The sequence below is a fragment of the Oryza glaberrima genome, chromosome 3 (genome assembly GCF_000147395.1).
Source record: "Oryza glaberrima chromosome 3, OglaRS2, whole genome shotgun sequence".
NCBI classification, from domain to species: domain Eukaryota; kingdom Viridiplantae; phylum Streptophyta; class Magnoliopsida; order Poales; family Poaceae; genus Oryza; species Oryza glaberrima.
Genome location: NC_068328.1, coordinates 6,629,758 through 6,642,542, shown reverse-complemented (window position 1 = coordinate 6,642,542; position 12,785 = coordinate 6,629,758). Strand labels below are relative to the sequence as shown.

Sequence of the window (12,785 nt, the reverse complement as noted above, 5' to 3'; positions counted from 1 at the left end):
GTGATTTTCACAGGGGGGAACAGCGTTTTGTTTGTTCGGTGATTGATTCAAGAGTGCCTCGTCTGTCTTCACAGTTCCTGCTCGTTCCGTGGCAATTGAAATCTGCCCCAAAAACTGAGACAATCACGTGTCACCAGTTCGGTCATCAATAGTTGGCATCTCTATGCCCGCACTATAGTAGTAGTAGTACGATCTGAAAACTTTGACACCGTACCAAAAACTCGGGGGTGCCCGGTTAATCGAGCTTAGATTTGCATATTTACCTGGCTCGTCCTATCGAGGCTGAGGAAACATAAACACAGCCTGTGATGCATGATGCACGTCAGCCGTACGTGTACGCCAGCCGTACGTGTACGCCAACCGTGTCGCCATGCGTAAAAGCGTTTGCTCGCGGGCGAGATGGCGTCTGGGTCCGCCAGCGACCAGACGGTCAACCACTTTGATTACCTCTGCCTTTGGCGTTGCTCGTGAGAAACGAAGGTTTATCCTTCTGCTTCACGTCGCACCACACGTCTATCAATGTCCTTCTCGCGCTGGACAGATTCAGTGACTTGACACAAAGTTTCATCTCTTCCTTTTTTTTCCAGTAAAACTTTTTTCCTTTTTTCTGTTTCGAGAGGGGCCCCCGTTTGTCATGACCGAAAACAGAAGAACCCGGCTTGAAAGCCCATCACTGTTTGGCTGGTATAGCCGAGGAACAAGTTCCCTTTAGTTCCCTCAATTTAGCGTATAGTCTGATTTTCGTCCTTAACCAAAACTATATAAAAATATACAACTCGTCCTCTAACTTATAAAAGTAATGCAAACGAGATCCCTCGATAATACTGTCTTCGATTTTAGTTGACGTGGTGCCTACGTAGGTTCTTTGACTATGTCTTCATCGCACTTGGCATTTACGTGACGCTTACGTGATAGTTTGATCCCAAAAAAAATAGCAAAATTGAATATAAAAAATATACAAAACATACCATGTTGGATGAAGACCTAGGGTTGGTTTGGTTTGTGGCCTAAATAGACCTTACCAAATTTTATTAGTGCTAAATTTTAGCAAGTTTTGGCATGACTAATTTTGGTAAGGCAAAATTGTGTTTGGATTGAAGCCAAAATAGCCTAAATTCACTATTCAAATGGCCTATTTTCTTAGGCATGCCAAAATTTGACTTTAAACCAAATAGACACTATACACTATTGAAATTGCTAAATATTGGTAAGCCTAATTTAGGCCTCAAACCAAACCAGCCTCTAGTTAAAAAAGCAACGTAAGTGCCACACGTCAATCAAATCTGGGGACAAAAAAGTAGTGCCGAGCGACCTCGTTTGGCTGGTGTTGTAAATTGGAGGTTGCGTTATCAAGTTTTGTTGTTAAGGAACGAATTTCAGACATAGACTAAGACCTAAAGTGAACTTATTCCTATAGCCGAAGTCATTAGCTTCATAAATGGGCCATTCGGCCCATCAGATCAGCTAGCCCGTACGTAACCCTACGGCCCAAAGCTACGGTTGCCTCCTCTCTTCAGAACCATTATTGGGAAAATTGTAACCATTCCATTATAATTTTACAACATTTAAGATATGCCATCCTAACCCACGTATCATTGACTCATGAGGGTTCTATATGTCATATATCATTGAGATACCGATGACATATCTCGGGTAGACACGGCTTCAGCCTCTGCCCATCCAACTCGCAAAAATTCCCCACGATTCCACGAAAGTAGGAGCCATGAAGCTTCGGTTGCGATCCATGGACCAGCGCGGCGGCGCCGGCGGCGCCGCCGAGACCCACCGCGTGCAGCTGCCGGACACGGCCACGCTCTCCGACGTCAAGGCCTTCCTCGCCACCAAGCTGTCCGCGGCGCAGCCCGTGCCCGCCGAGTCGGTGCGCCTCACCCTCAACCGCTCCGAGGAGCTCCTCACCCCCGACCCCTCCGCTACCCTCCCGGCCCTCGGGCTCGCGTCCGGTGATCTCCTCTACTTCACGCTCTCCCCCCTCCCGTCGCCCTCGCCTCCGCCGCAGCCGCAGCCACAGGCCCAACCCCTGCCCCGTAACCCTAACCCTGATGTCCCCTCGATCGCGGGAGCTGCTGACCCGACCAAATCTCCTGTGGAGTCTGGTAGCTCCTCGTCGATGCCGCAAGCTTTGTGCACGAATCCTGGCTTACCTGTCGCATCCGATCCGCATCATCCTCCACCGGATGTGGTGATGGCGGAGGCCTTCGCCGTGATCAAGAGCAAGTCGAGTCTCGTCGTCGGGGCTACGAAGAGAGAGATGGAGAATGTCGGTGGTGCGGATGGAACCGTCATCTGTCGCCTTGTCGTGGCGCTGCATGCGGTCTTGCTCGATGCCGGCTTCCTCTATGCAAACCCGGTGGGGTCTTGCCTTCAGCTGCCACAGAATTGGGCGTCAGGTTCTTTTGTCCCCGTATCGATGAAGTACACCCTGCCAGAGCTTGTAGAAGCGTTACCTGCGGTTGAGGAGGGGATGGTGGCAGTGCTGAACTACTCCTTGATGGGGAATTTTATGATGGTGTATGGGCATGTGCCTGGGGCAACATCGGGGGTGCGAAGGTTGTGCTTGGAGCTGCCGGAGCTTGCGCCTTTGTTGTACTTGGATAGTGATGAGGTGAGCACAGCAGAGGAGAGGGAAATTCATGAGCTGTGGAGGGTCCTGAAGGATGAGATGTGCTTGCCTCTGATGATATCGTTGTGTCAACTGAACAATTTGAGCTTGCCACCGTGCTTGATGGCGCTGCCAGGTGATGTCAAGGCAAAGGTCCTGGAGTTTGTTCCTGGGGTGGATCTTGCAAGGGTTCAATGCACGTGCAAGGAATTGAGGGATCTTGCTGCAGATGATAATCTTTGGAAGAAGAAGTGTGAGATGGAGTTCAATACTCAAGGTGAGAGTTCTCAGGTGGGCAGGAACTGGAAGGAAAGGTTTGGAGCAGCCTGGAAGGTTTCTAACAATAAGGGCCAGAAGAGGCCCAGTCCTTTTTTTAACTATGGCTGGGGTAATCCTTATAGTCCACATGGCTTTCCGGTGATTGGTGGGGATTCAGACATGCTCCCGTTTATCGGGCATCCCAATCTCCTTGGGCGCAGCTTTGGAAATCAGCGCAGGAACATCTCACCCAGCTGCAGTTTTGGTGGACACCATCGCAACTTTCTTGGTTAAGTCATTTCGTGGGTTTTGCTAGTATGTTAAGAATATTTCATCTGAAAAGCTACATATAACATATTGTACATATTTTATAGTTGGCACTTTATGCATGTTCAGTTGTTAACTGTATTACTGTACTCGTAATCTTTTCTTTCTTTGTTGATATATCCTATATTTTCTTGTAGTACCAGTGTTATGCATGCCTTAATCATGGTAAAGTATTGTCTGTTTAATTCTCTGTGCTACAATATGCATTTCAAACACTTGTAACTTGTAAGTCTCATTTGTTGGATGCCTTTAGTCAATCTGATTATTTCATCCATCAATGGAGAAACAAGATACTGGTCATGTTATATACCATCATGATCTGCTGATGAGATTGAAACTGTCACTTGTTTCTAAAGTTTGCGTGAAATAACTGGAAGCAGGTGGTGTCTTTCTTTGGTAAAAGAAAAGTATTGTCCTTATCATCTCTTTGTTCTTTTCGTTTTATATGCTATGAAAAGATATGTTCATCCCATATTCCGATAATTTGGAATACTTGCTTGCCTTTTGTGCTATGGCAACTTATGCATATTATTTTGTTATTTTTATGTTCGTGGGGGGTTGTAGCCTCACGGGTTGTAGCCTCCATACTGAATCGTGCAAAACTGCTATCCTACAAAGAAGGACAAACAAATTGGATAGGCTGTACTCATTAATCAATGTCTAAGCTAGTGCGATTAACTTGGGCAGCATATGGTCTGAAAACAAAGAAGGAAAAGGTGAACATATATCAGGAACAGATCAATAGACTTATCACGAGACTATAACCACTGGTGCCAAACGAATTAGCAAACAGATAATACCTTAGAATTTTTGTATTTGGCAATAAATCTAGTAAGAATTTGTTGAGCTGCACTACAAACATGTATAGATAAGAAATAGCATACAAGGCGAGGATGATATGTTGTTAAGACATACTATCGAGCAAATCCTGTGGCAGGTTTCTCTTACACCAGGTTTTACCTATGGTTTGTAAGTTTCTACCTGATTTTCATTGTATATATTATTTTGTGATTACACGAATCAATTGTTTCCTTCTATATATTGCTGAAACCGAGCTGCCCTGTTTAAATGCATTAGTTAATGCTATACATTATCTGTGTTTGATAAAAAGCTTCTATGAAACTATGACCACTGTTTGCTTTTGTTTTGATCAAGCTTTCAGTGCAAGGACTTTTGGTTGTGCACACGTATGTGACATTTAGTGGATTTTTTAAAATCAAATACATTATCAGTACTTGGGGCTGGAGCAATCTGTTCCCTGGGGATACTTTTAGCAGGAACATGACTGAAACATTATCAGTTTAAAACAATATGACTGATTGTCATTTCCTTATTATTGTAATTGTATTTAGCAGGAACATGATTCTGAAACTTGTGTCTTGATGATCAGATACATGCGGTTGTATGATGTGTAAATGCATTTACTCTGACCAAAGGAAGGATATCGTACTAGCTGATAAGTATACCCGTGGTAATTATATGCAGAAGCCCGTCACACAACCTGGTAGGTGAGTAATATATATAAGCACTCTGGGGAACTATTTATTTCTTTCTAGAAATATTCTGAATAGTTGTTATGTTACCTGCATGCCTAAGTTAATTTCTTATTCCCTTTGTGTCCTTTTTGTGTTTGTCTGTTACTTTATTTTGTACAATGTTTCGCAGATCGTCAATATTCTCGTGGCTTGCATCTCAATTGGATTTCTCCAACTGATGCTTCCTCCTAACATATCCATTTTTGGTTGCGCGTACTTGTTTTATGATAAAGGAGAATAAAGGAGTCATCCTTTTTTTTTTTCACTTCGACTTACGAATATGGTTTATTTTCTTGGTTGTCGATGCACCACTTTATGAATCTGACTGTAGTATTTGCTTTTACTTTTATTTTTCCTTCGCAATAGGTGGCTTATTATATTAGTCTTCCATTCCCTACTTTGCCAGTACATCACTATTGGGTTGAGTTTGCTGTGGTATCATTTGGTTGATTTGGTTCAGGTATAATTTTTTAAGAGATTTTAGTCTTTTGTCCTAAGTGAATATGTGTTGCAGGATCTATATGACAATAAAGTTCTTGATTTTATACAGAAGCTTCACATTTACACTGCAGTCACTACTTGAATTATCAACATTTCTCACTATACATATATAATCAGCTGAACGCCTGAACCTTTTGAGATATTTGAGTTATGACTAAAGGCAAAAATGGATAGTTTCTTTGTAAAACGATATATAACAATCAATAATGGTTTTCCATGGACTTCTGAAGCAACTCGACATTGATGTTCCCATACCATATTTTTCTTGAGGCTATGATGGTTGAGTGAACCATATAGCTCTTCTCTCTCCATAGTCCATTGGAGTCTTAGACCTGGGGGGCCAAAGATTGCTCCATTTTCTTAAAGTGGGCTTTATATTGACCGCAGGGAGAAAGATCACTTTTTTGGTGTAGGCGTGCATCTATCTACTTTGCCTACACATGTTCTATTGACTATTGGACTCATCTGTCTTTATGTTGCATAATTAAACCATGAAATATCTTTCATGAGATTTAACTTTTTGATCACTTCTCTTTGGACTGAGACTGAACCACCGTTACGATACTCAAATGGGAGCTGTACGGAGTGTCACGGAGTCCAAGAAAAGCTACAACTTTCAGTAAGGGGAGTACTCTTTGCTTGTGGCTTGGTGCACTGAAAAGATTGTGGGGGAAGGAGTATGGGAAGAAAGAGTTTATAAATCCAAATGGGTAAGAATTTGAGTGTTTTACTGCCAGGATATCTCAATGCTATGATTGGTGATCTAAATTATGGTTAAACGTTACTCTGTGGTTCCATGAACTTTGGCTGCTCTATGAAAAGTATTTAGTTTCAGTTCCGTGCCAAATACAGCATTTGAGTTTCAGTTATGTGGCAACTACCGTTCATACGCAGCCTTATATATTTTCCTCATTGTTCCTTTTACCAATAGTCCTGTAAACCCGAATTCTTCTGTTTCACATTCAACTTTGTCCTGCATACAGTATGTTTTACGTTCTCAGCCTGTGCTATTATTGAAAGGCTATTGCATTGCAGTGGAGGACCTGAAGCGATACTGCATCCCAGCGACCCAGCTCAATTCACGCATCCAGTTCTGTTAGCCTCGGAACAATAGTACTCCTACAGATAGCTGGCTGATACTGCACAAGCTACAGGCAGCCTCAGCGGAGTAAGTACAAGAATCCAATTCGCTGCCAACACACGTCTGCCTGCCGCTGGCAGGATGCTCCTGCAGCAGGCATTCACTTTGACTGTATTATTCCACTGCCAATCAATCCTTACCAGCTTCCGCCATCTGCTGGTGCCTGCTGCTCAACAACTCAAGCTTCAGCATCAGCAAAAGATGGTGGCAATGTACTCCAGATTCCAAAGCCTCTTGAAGTGAAACAGCACAGTGATGAACTGCTACGATTGACACTTGGGCACCCTGCTTTGAGCTTTGCCTTTTGCTCTCTCATCTGCTACTAGTAGCATGCTGGACCTTATCCTTATGCAACACAAGTAATATACTAACAGGTATTGCTTGTTGAAGAAGGCCTAACCAGGACCCATTTTTAAGCCAAGGTGGATAGGATAATCTTGTGGCAATGGAAATCTGCAAATGTGCAACTAGTCTTCTTCATGAAGGGAAGTTGTACTTCTGCTATGCTTACACCGAGGTGTAATCAAATAAAGACACTGGGAAGCTGGTGGAAGCAGCAGTGGTGGCCTTCTAGTATCTTTTATTTCACCCCTCCTGTCCTAGCCACATGTCTCTGCATGCAGCCACTACATGGTGAACACTATTCGTTCTACCATAGGCTGGTGAGTAACTAACACCTCTGATCAAGAGAGGTGGAGCAGAGAAAGTGGCAGCAGCCCTCACCCCCGACTGGTAATAAGAACTCTCCCCTTCCATCCTAAATCTATATCTTGTTCAATATTTTCTACATCAATTTTATGCATTTTGGCAGAATAGTTTCTTTGTAGACAGTGCATTGTTTTTTCCCTTGATGAAACTACAGCACAAGAACATTATTAGCTGTTTGCTCATTAAGTGCCAACAGCCTTTTTACTGAACGGTTTCTGTGCTCCATCCAAGTCCTTTTGCCTCTCCTCAATCTACACATTAAAGAAAGGGGAGAAGTTTCAACGTTGTACTAACCCTTGTCCTTGCATCTGGGATCAATCAATTTCTCCCTTCTGAATTTCGAGATAGCCCTTAAACTGTCATGGTAGAAGCTCTGAATTGGTGAGTAGTACGAAGTGTCGACAGCCTGTGTAAAATCGGGCAGTCATTGTCGTGCTTGACAGATCATTTACAGTGCCAGCACCAAATTCGGATGATGGTATGTACGATACTCACTGTTGAGAGCCGAAGAATCCCTCTGCTTTGCTACTGATAACAATCAGCTCTCTTTTTAACTTTTATCGATCATAGAACCTAATCACTTCCCTGGTTTCTCTGATGATTTCATCGAAGCTTTGCACTTTCTTAGCTGTTGCTGTCTTTGTTGTTCTGTGGATCTGATTCTACAGAACGAACTTCTGACATTTCCATTCAGATTTCAGAGCGACAGTTTGAACTGTGTAACAACTAACCTTCTGTCCTTGTTACCTCTAGCCTCACATCCACCCCAGTGAATACGCAATCTGAGTACGCAATCTGAGTCTTTGTGTTGGAGATTTCGTTTAATTACAAATTAAAAAGAGAGGACTAAGGTTTAGTCTGTAACATTAATTACCACACTTGAAACGACGCCTTACATCTAGGCACTGCCACTGAAAGGTGGGTTCCCTTTTCTCCTTTTATGCAAGAATTGTTGAACATGTTAAGAATAAGACTTTGAAACTAAAAACTTGTAAGTCGGGTTTATCAGAAAAAAATGGTGAAGAAGGGTATTAATCCAGTAGTACAAAATTTAAGAGGGTTTAAGGCTTTAAGCAAAGATGGATCTGGTTCATTAATTAATCATTAACCTTATTCTGGGCTGGCCCATACAGTGGATGACAATAGCATCTGTTCTTTGGTTTGGTCTTCATTTTACAGTACCACCTGCAATTTATCTTAATTCAGAGAATTTTATTCTGATTCATGGATGTGATCCAGCTGGTGCATGGTTGTTAGCAGTACCGACAATTCTATTCCAGGACTGTGGTTTCCACCTTTGCCCTTGCGTTTGTCTATTGCATTAGGCTTACTTAACTTTTCACTTTGGACAATCTTTATGTAAGGCTGCAAGGTTAGTTGTTCCTTGTTGAGCCTTGCAAGAAATTGACTGCCACAGCTCCCGATCTACCCTACCCTTTAAGTAAAGCCCATTCACTTGTCAAAGCTGACAATTTAGAAGGCCATCACGCATTTCTTAAAATGATTGCAATATCACCCTGAGATCAAGTATCAGGCACAAGGTTGGTGGCTTGTTTAATTTCTTCATATGTATGTTCTTGGGAGTTGGGAACTAGCATCTATCTAATCTAGTACACACTAGATGACTTATCTCAGAGAGTTGTGATATAATGGTCATCATGTGATTGATCATCGTTTCTTCTGCAGATGTATTCCCCTCCCTGCAGTGCTGCTGCAAGCAGCCAAGGGCATTGTTTCGCGGTCGGAGCTAACCAGCTTGCTTCGCTTGACCTTGCCATGGACTTCGACGAGCCTATCCTTTTTCCTGTGCATAATGCAAGTTTGCAAGAGGGGATTCAGTTTTACAATCCTACCGGCGGTATGTCTCTCTCGTTACCTATGTTCTATTTTCAAGGATAACCACATTATCCTCCTCTTTTTTTTTTTTTCAATTAGATAACCACAGTTTCTTAATTTGTGAAGTTCCTAACTATTACAGTTTCCGTGTTCCAACTCCCCAGATACTCAGCTAAGTAGAAACATGAGCATTGACAAGTGTTTGAAGGGCAGTAAAAGGAAGGGCTCAGGCGAGGGCAGTTCATCGCTACATTCCCAAGTAACAAGTTAATTAGAAGCTCTCTTTGCTTAGCTTCATCGGGTGGGAGCACGTTTCATCGTGAAAATCGTACTACTGCAGGAGGAAACCGGTGAAATGCCTCAGAGAGAACTCAGCATGGAGCATGCCGGAGAGAAGGCGGGTGATGCTGACGCTAGCAGGGAGGAGTACGTGCATGTCCGGGCAAAACGCGGCCAGGCGACCAACAGCCACAGCCTTGCAGAAAGAGTAATTGATCTCTCCAACATTAATGGAAGATCTTTCTGTGTATAGATTTTCTTGCTCACACAGCTTCACCATCTGAATGCAGTTTCGAAGGGAGAAGATAAACGAAAGGATGAAGCTTCTGCAGGACCTCGTCCCAGGATGCAACAAGGTAGCAACGAAATCAATAACTCTTTGAGTCTGTGATGGTGTGGTGTGCTCTAACCTGTGTGAACATGTTGCTCTTGACAAAGCAGATTACAGGGAAGGCCATGATGCTCGACGAGATCATAAACTACGTCCAGTCTCTGCAGCGACAGGTAGAGGTAAGTGTCCCGAAATTACATATCTTGTCAACAAGAATTTACACTTCTCAATGCCAATCACTGACTGAACTATCCATGAAGTGCTTATCCGTGCCGGGTTTTGCAGTTCCTCTCGATGAAGCTCTCGACAATCAGTCCTGAGTTGAACTCTGACCTCGACCTGCAAGATGTAAGATGAAAAAACTCCAACTCTGAAGAACAAATAACTCATCTATCACCATTGCTACACCTTGATCCTTTCTTTTTCACTGCCATACAGATCCTTTGTTCACAAGATGCTCGCTCCGCATTTCTGGGATGCAGCCCGCAATTGAGCAATGCCCATCCTAACCTTTACAGGGCGGCTCAGCAATGCCTCTCACCTCCTGGCTTGTACGGGAGTGTGTGTGTCCCAAATCCCGCAGATGTTCATTTGGCAAGGGCCGCTCACTTGGCTTCGTTTCCTCAGGTCTACATCTAACTCCAGTGAATACAGTAGTTCAAATCCTTCAGAACAGCCGAGAGTTATTCATGTTTTCTTTGCTGCAGCAGAGAGGCCTCATCTGGGACGAGGAACTTCGCAACATTGCTCCGGCCGGTTTCGCTTCAGACGCCGCTGGCACCAGTAGCTTAGAGAACTCTGGTATTTTTCAGAGCTCCACTGCCCTACTTGCTTTTTTTAAATACATTTCTTCTGCAGCTGAAATTCTGGCGATCGTGATGCTGCAGATTCGATGAAAGTGGAGTAGCTAGTCAGCAGCTGGTGATGAACAATTGACACGCCTGAAAGTCCTGAAATGATCGCGCGTTGGACTGCTAATGGAGGGATGCACTCTTTCAGGTTTGCAAAGGCTGCACACAGGTTTCCATTGGGGTGAGCGAGTTTGGTGGTCGTCGAAGTTCTCGAGGAAAACTCTGTAGCCTAATCATTGTACAGTTTGACTAATCGAAAAGATGAAAGTTTGAGATTTGGTGTGTTGTACTGTTTCTGCTTGGATTGGTTGTGTAACTGGGTTTGGTGGCAAATGGGTCTACTTGGATTATTGCCATAAAATTTTTGCTACGATTTCTTAAAAAAAAAACTTTTTACAACGAATTTGTTTAGACTACTTGTGCTAACCTATTTATTACTCCCTTTATTTCAAAATATAGGAACTACAACTGGATTAAACATTACTCCTAAGATCACGAATTTGGACCTAGATTGTGTTTAATCTGATCGTAGGTTGCTATTTTTAAGACATGCGGGGTAGGTTATAATATATAATATTCAATTTATCATTAAAAATAAATAAGTAGATTGTCCATCGATGTTTATTTACATTTCATCTGTTTGCTCAATTTCAAATTATTTGTCATTCTGGTTTGTCTTGAGTCAAATGTTTCTATCTTTGATCTCTACTTATAGAAATATGTATATTTTAACAACATACAAAATGTATATCATGAAAGTATTTTTATAGAGAATCTAAAAAGGTAAATGTTATGATGTTAAACTATACCATCAAAGATACACTTAAAGACAAAACTCCTAAAAAACAAAGTAATATAAAACAGCGAGTGATTCAAATGGGGGCTTAGGATAGATCTTGATTGCTTACGAATTATGGATTATTGCATACATGTTCTCCAAGCTCCTAAACAATACATTTTCTGAAAAAAAGACATTTTTATCAACATTTCTTGGTAAACTTCTTTTAAATCAAATCATCAACTTTTCTAATATTTAATTTTTTTATTTGTGCCACCGAATAATGGTCATAAACTCGATCAGATTCACCCATTCATCTAATAATACCTATAAGCCGAAAAACATGGCCGGAGTAAGATAAAATATAGGGTAAGACGTTTGTAGTTTCACTTTCAGTGGTCCAAATCTTATGGTAAGAATCGAAAGCGAGGAAAATGATTTAATTCTAAAATTAGGTTTCAAAAATTGAAATAGGACGTGATTAAAACAAGTAGGTACCATTTGCTAATGAATTGATTATTTGACATATAGTTATTATTGTATGTACAGGTTTTTTAGGATTTAGGAGGAAAAAAATGTTTGTTTTCAAGCCTCAAGTATAAAAGTTTGGGATTGAAAAAAAAAGGGAAATAAGAAAACATAGAATTTGGATAGAAATATATGTGCAAAACATATAAACATATAGAAATGATCGTTTGAATAGACCATAGAAAAAACATAGGAATAGAATTAGAGAGATAAGTCTTAAAGAAAATTCTTCAAGAGTTGGAAATTTTTGCTAACTTCTTCCACAATCTTCATAGAATTACCCATTCTATAGAAATTTTAAAGAAAATGATAATATTTTGTTTCAAAGGTTTTCTTAGGATTTTCTTTTTAAGATTGAAATTCTTTAATTTTTCTATGTTCCCCTATAAATCAAATCAAAGGAGCCTTTAATCTGGCTTCAACTTAGATAAGGATACTGGAAAGTTGTTATCTATACTACTAGTAATGGTGGTGTCCATTCTATCATTCACCCCTACCACTAATATTTGGATCCCACAATTTATATTATTCCTAGAAAAAATGCCCGTGCGTTGCAACGGGTAAATGCTATTTTAATTCTATTATTGTCATAACTAGGATAAAATTCATTGTGGGAATTCACTTGGATATTTTTTCAGAAAATCATGAGCTGCAATTAGAAATCTGTATTTCATCTCAAGTTAGCATGTGAGTTTTTTTTTTAAAAAAATTTCTTATATGACTCATTTTATACTTCCAAAAGGAAACAAGCTTAAAATCCAACTCAAATACATATATGTATTTCGAAAAACGAAAGAAAATTAAAACCGACTCAAATACGGATGACGTACCAAAATACCATAAAACATTTTCAATTAAAGGAATCAAGCTTAAAATCCAACTCAAACATGGATATGTATTTCTAAAAATGAAAGAACTTAAAAACTGACTCAAATACGAATGACGTATCAAAATACCGGCAAAAATATTTTCAACTTTTATGATAGGAGAGATATACTATCCTCCAATGAGTCATCCTGTTTCACTGCTAGCTCTCCCTAAATTTTGAAATCACATACTTATTCAATAAGAAAAATCATAAAGGTACTGCTT

The 12,785-nt window shown here is 41.1% G+C and overlaps 1 protein-coding gene across 1 annotated transcript; it reads left to right on the top strand.

Annotated features, from left to right (window-relative positions):
• Nucleotides 1–1,666: 1,666 nt before the first annotated feature.
• On the top strand, nucleotides 1,667–10,927 carry LOC127767277 (uncharacterized). The gene is made up of 13 exons (XM_052292554.1): nucleotides 1,667–2,897; nucleotides 4,596–4,713; nucleotides 5,107–5,200; nucleotides 6,463–6,594; nucleotides 8,777–8,948; nucleotides 9,091–9,185; nucleotides 9,267–9,413; nucleotides 9,496–9,561; nucleotides 9,647–9,715; nucleotides 9,822–9,884; nucleotides 9,975–10,163; nucleotides 10,244–10,337; nucleotides 10,424–10,927. Exons 1-13 carry the CDS (start codon nucleotides 1,724–1,726, stop codon nucleotides 10,441–10,443), a joined length of 2,433 nt encoding a protein of 810 aa, XP_052148514.1. The 5' UTR covers nucleotides 1,667–1,723; the 3' UTR covers nucleotides 10,444–10,927.
• Nucleotides 10,928–12,785: the final 1,858 nt, after the last annotated feature.

Bases quoted from the DNA above. Each gene is read 5' to 3' on its own strand.
- LOC127767277 (XM_052292554.1), top strand. From the start codon at position 1,724: ATGAAGCTTCGGTTGCGATCCATGGACCAGCGCGGCGGCGCCGGCGGC. The intron at 5,201-6,462 runs GTATAATTTTTT...TGCCGCTGGCAG, and splicing joins ATTTGGTTGATTTGGTTCAG to GATGCTCCTGCAGCAGGCAT. The intron at 9,716-9,821 runs GTAAGTGTCCCG...CGGGTTTTGCAG, and splicing joins CTCTGCAGCGACAGGTAGAG to TTCCTCTCGATGAAGCTCTC.